This window comes from Rosa chinensis, chromosome 7, assembly GCF_002994745.2.
Source record: "Rosa chinensis cultivar Old Blush chromosome 7, RchiOBHm-V2, whole genome shotgun sequence".
NCBI lineage: Eukaryota > Viridiplantae > Streptophyta > Magnoliopsida > Rosales > Rosaceae > Rosa > Rosa chinensis.
In genome coordinates, this window is record NC_037094.1 from 29,263,258 (window position 1) to 29,276,826 (window position 13,569).

General features: G+C 39.8%; 1 protein-coding gene across 3 annotated transcripts; it reads left to right on the forward strand.

The window, feature by feature from the left end:
* Positions 1-6,148: 6,148 nt before the first annotated feature.
* Positions 6,149-7,345, forward strand: LOC112179904 (vacuolar protein sorting-associated protein 26C). 3 transcript variants are annotated; one of them, XR_002927955.2, is made up of 6 exons: positions 6,149-6,168; positions 6,243-6,336; positions 6,509-6,601; positions 6,718-6,782; positions 6,966-7,023; positions 7,157-7,345. XR_002927955.2 is itself a non-coding variant. In XM_024318393.2 (5 exons), the coding sequence occupies exons 1-5, from the start codon at positions 6,381-6,383 to the stop codon at positions 7,283-7,285; spliced, it is 396 nt and encodes a 131-aa protein (XP_024174161.1). In that variant the 5' UTR covers positions 6,300-6,380; the 3' UTR covers positions 7,286-7,345. The 3 variants fall into 3 exon arrangements, 2 of the variants coding, with proteins under 2 accessions (XP_024174161.1, XP_024174162.1); XM_024318393.2 differs by lacking the exon at positions 6,149-6,168 and having other exon boundaries at positions 6,300-6,431; XM_024318394.2 differs by lacking the exon at positions 6,149-6,168 and having other exon boundaries at positions 6,300-6,431; positions 6,969-7,023.
* Positions 7,346-13,569: the final 6,224 nt, after the last annotated feature.

Consider the following 13,569-nt stretch of genomic DNA (forward strand, 5'->3'; position numbering starts at 1 on the left):
CCAAATACAACCTTCTAGTTCCGCCACTGATTTTTGCTATGCTTTTGATGGGCTACATGGAGGAATTGGAATGCAAAAGTTTGGGATGGGGATGTTAAACTTGCCTCCGAAGTGGTACCCATTACTCTAGGTTGGTGGGAGGAATATAAGGCAGTTCATGCTTCCACAAAGGTACCAAGACCGGTAAGGCACGAGTTGTGGAAGAAGCCCCCTGTGGGCTTAGTGAAACTTAATGTTGACGCTGCATTTGATAATGTTACAGGTTATACTGGGGTGGGTGGGATCTTTCGAGATTCCAGTGGCTCCTGTCTAGGAGGATTCAGGCACTCTTTCTCAGTCTCAAACTCAGCTAGGCATGGGGAGCTCCTTGCTTTGCTGTATGGGGTCGAGCTAGCAGTTGCCCATCATTTTGTTCCCCTGATGGTGGAAATAGATTGTCAAGATTTGGTCACTGCAATTGGGAGCTCTAGCTTGAATTGGACTGAGCTGTTCTTGGTGCATGATCTTGAGGAGTTGTTGAAAGTTGCTTCCAATGCCCAGGTTCGTTATATTCACCGTAGTGCAAACAGGGTTGCTCATATCCTTACTCAAGAGGCCAAACATGGTTCTTTTTCTTTGAATTTTTTCATTGTACCTCCTCCAAGTGTGGAGGAACTTATAATCTCATAATGTAATGACATTTGACGTCAATGCAGTTAATTCATTCCCCTAAAAAAAAAAAACATCATATTCATATTTTTGTATAGATCTATTTGTACCTGATTCAACATTTTGATTTTGCAACAAATTCTTACACAAATCATATACCTCCCGTAAATCTTCTTCTTAAGTGGCGGCTCTCCTTCAGAAACCCTAAGGGCAGCACTTTCGTTTGCGAAATTGTTCTCGTTCGGCGGCGTTCAGACTTTGGGGATGGTCTTTGGCCTCGCCACCGTCATGAGTCTGCTGCCAGATGGGTAAATCGATGTCTACTACCCATGGGGCTCCGTCAAAGGAGGTTTTCGCGGGGCTATTTCAGTTGGTTTTAGCTTGGCTAGTGCAGGGTGGTGGATGTGCTGTACTAGACTGGTGGTCGATCCCCGAGGAAAGTTCTTGGCTAACGACGCCATAGGTTTGGATCGATGGTGGTGTGGGTTACGAGGATCTGGATCTAGATTGATTTTTCCTTTAGGGCTTTGGTGTGGCAGCGTTGCTCATGGCGATTTGGGTTGCGGACAGTGAGAGACTGTGGTGTGGATTGTGGCGACGCGGGTTGCGGCATTGTGGATCTGACGGAGCTTCATCAGAATGGTACTACGAAGTGTGATGGCAATAAAGATGGTGGACTGGCCCAAACCTGCTTGATGGGCCTTACGTGGCTTTTTGTGACGGCTGCCCTTTTGGGCTAGGGTTTTTGCTGTAGTCCAGTAAATTATGTTTCGTGTAGTCTTTACAATAATTTCCTTTTTGGAAGCTAATGCACATTATGTGCATTCTATATATCTCTAGTGCCTCTGGAGTAGTACTAAAGGAGGATCTCCGCTGTGTCTACGTACATGATATGTCTAATGAGTGGGTCTATTTCTATGTACCATTGTGGGTACTACCACTATATTATTGTTTGTCTGTACATGGCAGCGGAATGGTATGTAACGGCGTATTCTGGCTTTAGATGAATATATATTGGCACCCGACTCTGGGTTTGATTCACAAAAAAAAAAAAACATTTTGATTTTGCAAAGTATATATCGAAGAAATCAAAACTCATTTTGCATATTCAAAAATAGGAAATGAGAAACTTGTTGCCTGAATAATATATAGAAGAGTTGTGAGAACATCATCAAACAAATCGGTATGCGAACTGAAAATTAAAACTTTTTTCGTCCAATCATAATCATTATGCACAATAGTTGGATGCAATATAAGAGAATTATCAACGTATCTTTTTTGCACGCTTGAAGATCGGTAAGCGTGTATTCCCGAAGTTTTCTCTCTACTCGGTTGATGAATCTATTAATAATCTCTCCAATGTCAAGCCTCTAAAGATAATGAAAGACGAGTCAAAAATGATAACGAAAGAGAGAAATGATAGAGAAAATTTTCTCGAATGAGCATTGTTGTGGCCACTCTCGATAGCAATGTTTATGTAGGGAATTGGGTGGAAGGTGATTGTAAACTGCTTATTAACTGCATTCTCAAGAAGACCCCCCCTCCTTGGTGGATCAAGCTTCTAGTTGATGACATTGCTTGTCTGGTAGCCAAATTCCACTTCATTCGATTTCAACATATTTTTCGTGAAGCCAACTTTGTGGCTGATAAGCTGGCTGCTTTAGTTTTCAAAGTTCCACACCTTTGGTCTGGTTCCATTGTCTCCCCATTTCCGTGTTCCCAACATTCCATTTGGATCAGCTAGGCGGGGGTTGTTGTCGTGGCTTTTCCTTGTAGAAAAAAAAAATGTTTATGTAGGGAGCATGGATGCCCGATTAGTTAACCCTATTCTATAATGGGTAAGATCACCCATGTCGTGCAACCTAATTAATTGGGCTTCCTATCACTCTATTTCAACTTGACACTGTTGAAGGATATCGACATAATGTGTGCCTCTACAAACTAGGGTTTAGAGTTGGAATAGGAATGTGTTCTAGGTATTCAATTGTAAGCAGATTCTATTACCTTTTTGGGTACCTTGTAACTCCCTATTTAAAGGGCTCCTATTATCAATGATAACACACAATTCTTTTCTGTGCACGTCAGTCTGCTTGCAGGCTCCGAAACCTCTTGATTGGGACCTCAGATCAAAATATTTCCTTCATCAAAGTTGTTCGTCTCTGCCTCTTCTATCTGACCTCCAAATTTCAGCCCCATTGGAGTCGTTTTGAGATCTGTACACCATTCGAAGTGAGAGCTGTTCAGAAGCGAACCTGCTGCAGAAACTACTGCTTGCTGCTGGCCAAAACTGCTGCTGAACCTGCTGTTTGCTGCTGCCGCTGTTTGCTGCCACTTGTTGCTGCTGCTGCCCCAACACGCCTGCTCCAACACGCGCGTGTTCTCAAGCCCAGAACCATCACGTAAGTTTTTGTAATTAAAGTTGCTGCTTTCATGTATTTTAAATTCCTTTTATTTTCTGCAGAATTTTGGAATATATGAATATATGAACATGGTTTTGAGTATTTAACAAGCGGAATTGTGGGGATTCACACTTAACGAACTAAGAGTGTTCGTAACCAATGAACTAAGAGTGTTCATAATTAAACGAACTAAGAGCGTTCGTAATCAATGAACTAAGAGCGTTCATGATATTCGGACTAAGAGTGTCCGCATTGTGACCATATTAAAACATCATTGTTTGGTCTAATCCAAAATTTCTTGGAAATCGGTTTCTTGGTAGCATTAAGGCTCGGAAACCTTATATTAGTTGTCGTGGAAGTTTTTACTCTGAAACTAATCTATTCTCCTTCATCTTTGAATGTCGAATGCAAACATGCAAAAACCCGACTTCACTAATCCAGATTCAAATGACATTTGTTATCACCGATGGGTGAATAACGTCAAGAATCACCTCACTACTAATGAGATTCTGTGGAGTAGAGCTCACAGAATATGAATTAATTGAGAAATCCTCTCAACCTTCCCCGTCTCAGCACTATTGGTTGCAAAGCAATATAGGCTTGTGTGCAATGCTAGATGGATTACGAGGTTTCATCAACTTATACTGAGTAAGTTGACAACATACTCGTGAAAAACCATAATTCAAAGGCCCGTTGGAACTAAGAGCGTTCACGAGGCGAATTATAATAGCGCACCGAAAGAAGGGTGCAAGGAGCGGAACCCTAAAGTTAGGGGACAACAAAATGGACGTGTGGGTCCATACAACCACCCTACAAAGGAAGGAAAACCGCGAGATACATAGACACGTGGCAACATTGGCCAACGTGGGATCCATGGAGGATGTCCAAATGCACAAGGTGCATCTCAATTAATGGGTGAGGTAATGCTATAGATGTGGATCTTCAGAGCATTGGTTTAAGCGCTAGAATGCAAGTGAAAAAACAAAGCTGCACAATACAAGGTATATAAAAGATGTGAGAGAGCATGAGGCTCATCTCGCAGCTGAAGGAGATGATGGAGATGACAATGACGTCAATCTCATCATTATGGACTTCAAATCTGGTGAGGAAAACAACAATGTTGATGCCGCAGATTTTGATTAAATAGTCTTTCATTTTCCAAGAATTATGTTATGGCAATTGTGCCTTAATGAATAAATGACATTTGGTTTTAACTCTTTCTCACTAGGCGTACTCAATTAAATATGATGTCTAGGAAAGTAATTGAGATTAGTGATACTTAAGAGAGCCTCGCTCCACCGACATCTCTCTCTACTTCCCTGGTCATATTTGATTGGAATTACCAAAGGGATTGAGTGACTACAATTTGTCTACATTTCATTTTATTTGGATTAGATTTGATTAAGAAACTTTGATGTAATCATTGGCAATTAATAAAGTGTCGATTCCTTAATGTCTTGGACATACCTTAATTCAGACTTTATTATATAAGAGCCAATGGTTTTCATGTGGAAACACATTATGAGAATGGACAGAGTTCCTTTGCATCACCTCTAATGACTACGGACATAAACGAGTATTAGAGAAACTTATGTGTCACTCTAGTGGGTTGTATGCAACCACTATTTGAGTTATTGAATCCAACTATGTCATGAGAGACGACTTATGGGATTTTGGCACATATAGGCTTTGACATGATGATCCATGTATTAAAGACTTTACACGGACATCCATTTTCAGAACGAAGAAAAGTAAGAACCAAGAATTGGTTCTAGGAGCTGCACATGCGCCTCATGGCGCCATGATTGTGCAAAGACAGGCCATACACTACTACAAAAATTGAATCAGACGACACCTCTCAGACGACGCATCATAGTTTTCTGTCGTCTGATTGATTTTTATTTTTTTGTACGTCGCTTTTATAAAACCTGTCGTCTGATATGGTATAATGAACTAATTCAGAAGACGTTTAAGGATAAAACTGTTGTATGACCTTAAAGTAATTGAGCGGCAATTTTCCAACCATGTCTGTGGTGCCAAACTCTTCTTCAAACCCAAATTTTTCCCCCAACATGTAGTAATCATACGACGAGAAATAATAAAAATGTGGTCTGATTAATATGTGTGGCAGAAAGCAAGGAGATTTCCCACCATCAGTTTTCTCCAACTCCCCAACAAGGGAAGCCAAATAGATAAGACAAATTTCAAATTTAAAACTCATATACTCAGACCACATTGTTATAAAATTCTGTTGTGTGAGTGTGTGAGGGGGCTTATCCAAATTCATAGGACAGGGCTTGAAACCCTACATTTAGGCAAAAAAAACATGAACTCCTCACCTAAAAACCAAAACCATCACTCCTCACTCTCGACAGTTGCCCACTCTCTCTCGACACAAAGCCAGAACCAAAACCCTTACTCGATCTCTTATTCGAGAAAGCTCTCTCCCCTAACTCTCCCCCCCCCCCCCCCCACCCCGACCCCGACCCCGACCCCGACCTCGACCCCGACCTCTCTCTCTGACAAACCCTATCTCTTCTTCCACAAACCCCAAAGAAAGCTCTCTCTCTCTCTCTCTCTCTCTCTCTCTCTCTCTCTCTCTCTCTCTCTCTCTCTCCGACAAACCCCTACCAAAACCTAATTGGATCTGGGAAATAGCGAAGGCCTTCATTGAGACCACTCTGAGCTCGCCGTTGACCTCTACACCCAGGCCATCGCCGTCGATCCCAACAACTCTGAGTTCTACTCCGATCGCGCTCAGGCCAACATCAAATCCAACAATCTCACCGGTAACAACCCCCTCTCTCTTGCAATTTCTGAAGCCAGTTGTTCGTCGTCTTCTTGTTTTGTTTCTGAGACCTAAAAATTGAAGGAATTAAATTGCGTTTTTTGTGTGAACTGATTGCTTTGGGGTTTTCTTGTTCAGAGGCTGTAGAAAACCTAATGGGTAGACCTCTAGTGTTCTTCAGATCTTTCGACAGTGGCGTCTTGCTTTCGGCGGATTTGAAATTCAGCTATGGGTAACCAAGATTTGAATTCGAACATTGGAGCTGTGGATTTGGGATTGAAGGCAAAAATGTCAATATTGGGGGGCTAAGAAGATAATTAAGAAGGTTTCTGGGTAAGTTTTGATTCAAAGTTTTAGTCTTTTGATTATGGGTAACTAAGTTTTGATTCAAATGTCAAAATTGTTAGGTACCGAACATATGATGATCCAAAGCTAAATGTAGAAGTTTAGAAGAAGAATCAGGCTCGATCTCGAGTCCTTGAAGCATTAAATGCAAAGAGGGTGAGTTGAAGTTCTTTGTTTTGAATTTGGCTGCGTCGTTAACAATGTCGATTGAGCTCAAGCTTTCCCGGATTAATCGAGTTTATCGTCCTTCTGTAATTCTCTCTCTTTGAGATTCTGTATCATTATTTATTTTATATTAATGATGAAAGGTGATATTGGAATTTTCCAGGAACTGGTTGAGGGCAAGATCATAGTGAAGTCTGTGTCTTCAATCTCGCACTATGGAATTCGCATCGCGGTTGATGGATCTGTCAACTTGCAGGTTCGAATTTCACCGTCCGTGTTATAAAATGAAACGTGGTTTAACTTGAGAAACTGGGTAAAGGTGGTGTGGTGAATTATAGGTTTCTTATTATTTTTTTTTTTGCTGTTGTGAAGGTTCGGGGAGGGACGGCCGGAGTTATAGAGACTTTGGTTGGTGCTGCCAAGCCTATTTCGATTCTGTGAGTGACATCTTTCTTAGCTTTTGGAGACATTACATCTTTTAGTAGTATGCTTTGTTTTTAATTAGGTATGTATAGATAGGGAAAAATGGAGTGAAGTTTAATGTGTTTCTGGTGTGTTACTCTCCTGTTTTGGCTAATACGGAAGCGTTCTGCAACCAATTTGTTTTTCTCACTTGAAAGCAGGAACAAAATTGTTGAGCTTAGACCTGCTGGAAAGATTGCTTCAGGCATAACCGAGGTACGAATAACAAGTTGTTTAACTTTAGCAGTGCATCCTCTAGCCACTTTCGATTTTCCAGTTGCAGTAAATTATGGTGGATTCGAATTCCTATTATACCATTTGCGAATTAAAAGTTCTGTGTTTGTGGCAGATACCGTTTTCTATGCATATTAGGCAACCAAGAGAAGATAACCTCGAAAAGTTCTATGAGACATTCCATGGAGGAAATATTAACATTCAGGTGCATCTTTCTGCCTTGGAAAGTACACATGTTCAGTAGTTAACCCTATTAGTTGGGAATGTATCATTGCTTCTGATTGCCTTTGAAATGCATTTTCCTTTTTCATACTTAATCAAGACATGATAATGAATTGTGCCATAGTATTTCTCTGTGAGATTTGCTGATGATCAAACTCTCTATGAGACGCGAGTGAAGAGGAGGTTTGGCCAAGCATATCTTAAACTTTATTTTCTTTATGTGCTTGCTCTGATGCACATAAATTCATAAATTTATGCTACCCCAAGCATATGATTGCATTCATAAATTCATCCCACAGTTTCCAGTAATTAATTACATGTAATCCATTTATGTGCTTGCTCTGATGCACTCTTGTTTATGTGTTATGAATGTAGGAACTGATTACTTTTCCATTTCTACCTATGATGAAGCTATTCCGGCTCATATTGCTTTTCTAAAGGGAAGGGTAAGAATTCTTATTCAATAGAAAAGAGAGCTTCAAGTTTATACCCTTATATTAGTACAGCTGCTTGCCTGCTTCTTATTTAAACCAATTTTTGTTCACACATATGGGGCACTGATTGATGGTTATGGCAGAGCTGGGGAAGTGGCAAAGGCATTTGGTGCTTATGGGATAATGAGGTCTAAGGTACTATTACACTGACAAACATTGACTTTGAAGCAGCAATTGGAGAACTTGAAGATGAAGATAATGCCGGGAAGAATCAGCTGCATGTTGATGCAGTGAAGAATGTTACAGAGGAAATAGAATCAGTCGATTTGACCCTCCTAGATGTGCTCCATATTTTGGTGTTGGAGTAGTATATAGTGCTCCTTTTTGGCAATATTGTCTAATACATTTCAGTACAATTATGTGGATTATAACAATATTAGATACATATATATATTGGAAATTACTGTTCATTTGGTAATTTTTGATTTCATTTTCTGTTGTATGTACACAATGTTCACAACAGCCATACAATAAAAACTGTTGTGTGAGAGTAATACAGATCACGGGTGCTATCAATGTTTTGTTATTCACACAACAGTTATAAAAAAAAAAAGACTTCTGAATCACAATCACACAACGGGTTCTTAAGTTACCCGTTGTCTGAGTGATGTTCACACGACAGTTAATGATGTCGACAAGCTATCGACAGCCTGTCGACATGCTGTCGACATGGATGCCGAGTTCTTCAAACGACAGTTCTCTAAATCATATTTCATCAGACGGCAGCGAGATATACGACAGTCAGCTCTACATCAGACGACAGTTTTTAGCCGTCGTCTGATTCAATTTTTGTACTAGTGATACATGGCCAGCGCCGCCTACCCCCTGCGGCCAATACATGGCATTGACGCCATAAACTCCTCTATCTACTTCTCAAGTCTATTGTGACATTATGGCTTAACCAAAACCTTCATTGGTTGATTATAAAGCCCATGTTTCGTTCTGTAAAGCCTGTTATTTAGGATTGAGACCATCCTATGCAAAGGAGATTGAGGAAATAATTCCATTCTTACAAAGAATCCAAGGGAATTCTATGGATTTGATCAACCAACTTGCGGACCGTATAGATGTTTTATGGTGTTGGTTGATACGCAAACACGCTGGTCACATGTTGTGCCATTATCCACTCGTAATGCTGCTTATACTACACTCCTAGTACATAACATATGGCTACGGGCTCACTATCCAGATCATCCCATTCAGTCAATTTGCCTTGATAATGCTAGAGAGTTTACATCGAAAATTTTCGATGACTATTGCATATCATTGGGTATTGATATCAAGTATCATATTCCCATGTACACACCCAATTGGTCTCGCGGAAAAGCCACCATTAAATGACTACGATGGTAGCCCGGACATTGGTAATGCGCACCAATATTTCCGCTTGGGTTATGCAATATCACATGCAGCTATGCTAATTCGTCTACGACTCATAGCAGCTACTCAACTTTTATTTGCGTTACAGCTAGTGACTGGGTTCGAGTTTAATATCTCGTATTTATGCATATTTGAGTGTGCGGTTCATGTGCCAATTGCGCCGCCACAGCGCATCAACATGAGTCATTGTAACGAATGCATATACATATATTTGTTGGACATGAGTCTCCAAATATAAGTCCGCTATGTAGAACCCTTGCCAGGCGATCTCTATTTCGCTGGATTTGCGAATTGTCACTTTGATGAGACAGTCTTCCCGTCGTTAGGGGGAGATTAGAACGTTAATGTTCAACAGGAACGACAGGAATTGTCGTGGTCTGTCCCCACTATGTCTCATCTTGATCCCCTAAAAGTGACGAGATCACATATACCTGCTGCAAACATGCCTGCAAGGATTGATGTCCCCACAAGAGGACATGGTGCCACCCAAAGAAGATGGGTACTGCACCACTACCATGGATGGTAGAATGGTGACGCCACAAAGGTGGCATAATGGCGTCATAGGCCATGGGTTCCACTAGAGAGAGTAGGAGACCCATAGGTTCGATGGATTCTCGCCTTAAGAAGAGAGCGAGTTTGGCACAACTTGATCCATTGATCATTGATACTCAAAATCCGTCTCATGAGAATATTTTGGATTGTGGTTATGTCCAAGAGACATCGTTGGGGGACGCCTCAATGTTAGAACCAATTCCTGAGAATATAGAGATCTCTACGAACTACACTAGTGTACATGAGGACGTGGAATTATTGAGACCAATGACATCGAACCTTACTCCGTTGAAGAATGCCAACGTAGAGAAAATTAGCCTAAATGGAAAGATGCGATCCAGGTTGAATTGGATTCACTAACGAAGAGGAATGATTTCGGGCCTGAGATGCCAACACCTCCTAACATAAAACCTATTGACATTAATAGGTCTTCGTTAGATAGTGTGATGAGAAAAAGAGATGGCAATCTCACCTTATGGCGCAAGGTTTCTCACAACACCCTGGAATCGACTACGAGAAGACATATTCTCTCGTAATGGATGTCATTGCACTCCACTACCTTGTCAGTTTGGTAGTTTCCAAATAACTGAACATGCAGCTTACGAATGTGGTCACTACGTATCTTTATGGGGATCTAGATACGGAATATAATGAAGGTTCTTGTGGACTTTATTTACCCAAGTCAAGTGGCTCTAGACCACAGAGCGCATTTGCAACGAGGTTGAAATGCTCACTAAAATGACTACTTGATTGGGAAGGGATATGATGAACTATGCCCACGCGTTTCCATGACAAGTTCCGGATTTGCAATGGTCGGGGTTTATGTTGACAAACATAATTGGAACCCTTGAGAGTTAAGGGAAACCGCTGAACACCTGAAATCCGAGTTTGAGAGGAAGGACCTTGGGAGAACACGGTTCTGTCTAGATTCAGAACTTGTATACCGTGTCAATGGACATTTTTGATAAAGTCAAAGATGCACCATGGTCGTCCGTAGTCTTGGCCTTAAAAGGGATCCGTTTCGTCCCAGGGATGATGACGAAGACGTGTTAATAGCAGAAGTGCTTACTTATGTACAATAGGCACATTATTGTACTTAGCACAATACAAGACCGGACACCTCAATTATTATGAACTTGTTGGCTAGACATAGCCCCGCGCCAACGCAACGCCATTAGATTGGTATAAAGACAATCTTTCGATATTTGAGAGGTACGATTGATATGGGCTTGTTCTATCCCTACAGAGAAAAGAGATGACAGAAGTGTGGGATCGGACCCCACAAGGCAAAATGCCACCTTCCGTGCTCCTCCTCCCCTCTATCAAAATGACAACATGCACTTCTAAATACTGAAGTGAACCAAATCCGATCAGAGGATAATGTAGCGGACTTATTTACTAAGTCGTTACCAAAATCCACCTTTGAGAAACATGTGAAGAGCATCGGATTGAGAAAGTTATCCGAACTCCCATGATTGTAGCAATCAGGGGGAGATATTGACATCAGGGGGAGGCATGATGTCTACATGTTCGATCTCGAAGAGTGAAGGACGTGTTGTGCTCTTTTTGTCCTTCGACCAGGGTTATTTTTGTCCCACAGGGTTTTTGGTATCTGGCAAGGTTTTTAACGAGGCAACAATCAAAGCGTCATCACCAAGTTTGAGTGGCACAAGGGGGAGTGTTGAAGGATATCGACATAATGTGTGCCTCTACAAACTAGGGTTTAGAGTTGGAATAGGAATGTGTTCTAGGTATTCAATTGTAATCAGATTCTATTACTTTTTTGGGTACCTTGTAACTCCCTATTTAAAGGGCTCCTATTATCAATGATAACACACAATTCTATTCTCCTACAACAGATACTTCATTTTGAAGATCCAATAAAATCTAGCTCAACATAATTAGCACAAATCACATCTAACAATTAAACCAGTAAGGCAGAAAGCTAACTCTAAAATAAACAAACTATGGGTGAACAAGCGTTGAAAGAAAGACATTTGGTAAAGGTGTTGAATTTTTATTGTAAATTAATAATCTATGTTCTACAACTAAATAAATAAGATGAATGTCTCTTTTGATTCTTAACTAACAAAGTGTACTGAGTGAGCGTATTTAAATTAGGGAGGAGTTGTGGAATCCGTCGTTTCTTCTCCTTCTTCATAAGGGATCGCATTTAGATTGGACAACCGACATAGCACAAGGTATGGATTTGCCGACCTATCGGTATAAGTGAGAATTCCATAGCTGGTTTACTAGTGTGCTAAGGTTATCTCCAATAGAAGGTTCAAAGTCCATATTTTAGACCATGATTGAGCAAAACTCATCTCCAATTATGGATTGGGTCTATTACAACAAGGCTCTTTGGTGGTCTAAAGTTCATTTCTTGGTCTAAATATAGACCACCAAAGCTGATCCACTTCAAGCTTTAAGTTGCATGATTACATAATTGATAGGGCTGTCAATTCCGACACGACCCGATAACACGACTCGAAACCCGTACAAAATAAAGCGGGTTGAACCCACAAGATTAAAAAGCGGGTCGGTAGCGGGTCAACCCGTCATGACCCATTTAATAAACGGGTCGGCCACGGCTCAACCAACCAACACGAAGTAAACCCATAGAACCCGATTATGCTATACTTCTTCTTAAAATTTTGGACGTTGGGAGTATTTGATCCTAGGATTGGACAATTTGAAAAATTTTGCTTCATAATTATTGGATTTATTTATTTATGAATTATATATAATTATTTATATTTTTCGTCTTATGGAGTTTTTAGTGAATTTAATCAATTTGTGCATTTTTTAGTTAAATGTGTTGCAGTGTTAACCCTTAAATGTGTCATTTTGTCCAACATGACACGACCTATTTATTAAATGAGTTAAGCGGGTTGGAAACGGGTAACCCGTTTAATAAATAGGTTGGGTTTAGGTTTAAATTTTCGACACGATTAATAAATAGGTTGAGTTTGGATTTGTCTCTTGTGACACGACACGAACCCAACCCGACACAACCCATTGACAGCCCTATTAATTGATTCAAAACTCAATTTGAGTTTTTTCAACCCGCCAACAGTTCCTTTTTTTTTTAAAATAAATTTTATTTTATGAAATCTTTAATTTTATGAATCTGTATAACTAGTTACGAAATGACATGTGGCATGTAATATCCTATCCAAAAATTTAATAAGATTCGATAAAGATAAAAAGTGATTTGTGCAGATAAAAATCTAATTGGTAATCGGTAGAGTTGTGTAGGAATTGACAAGTGGACTCAAAAGTCTTATCGATCTATCAATATGGTAAGATTCCTTCAATCATTAAAATTATATTTTTATTTCTAAAAATAATTCTAAGTATACTTGAGTTAGTAATATAGCTGAAAACACTTATAATTTTGAAGTATACAAATTAAAAATAATAAAATATATTAAAGTATATAATTTAGACCTCGAACGATTGGAGTTGGAAAAATTATAGATCTTACTATTTGGATGAATAGTACCTTTCAAAGGTCTAAAATTTTATACCTTCACGATTGGAGATGGCCTAAGATGCAACATTTACCAGAGTGGTTAAGCTTGAATATGAAAGTGGTCCTTTGACAGACATGTTGGTAATTGCACATCAGAACCTATCATACTAGGTGTACTAATTCAATTACCGTTACCAATAGCGAATTATAATTTTTTTTTATTTTTTATTTTTTAAAAAAACCTTACTTTACCCCAGTTTTACATATGTCAGTGAGAATTGAACCCATGACCTTTATAATGTTGATATTATAACTTACCAGCATGTCACAGCTCACTGACAACAAATTATAATTATTAAAATAAGCTATAATTTATCACTTTATGCAAGTAATATAAGGGTTGTC

Coding starts and splice junctions, on each gene's coding strand:
- LOC112179904 (XM_024318393.2), top strand. CDS start 6,381: ATGTCGATTGAGCTCAAGCTTTCCCGGATTAATCGAGTTTATCGTCCT. Junction 6,602..6,717: donor ATGGATCTGTCAACTTGCAG/GTTCGAATTTCA, acceptor GCTGTTGTGAAG/GTTCGGGGAGGGACGGCCGG. Junction 7,024..7,156: donor TTGCTTCAGGCATAACCGAG/GTACGAATAACA, acceptor TGTTTGTGGCAG/ATACCGTTTTCTATGCATAT.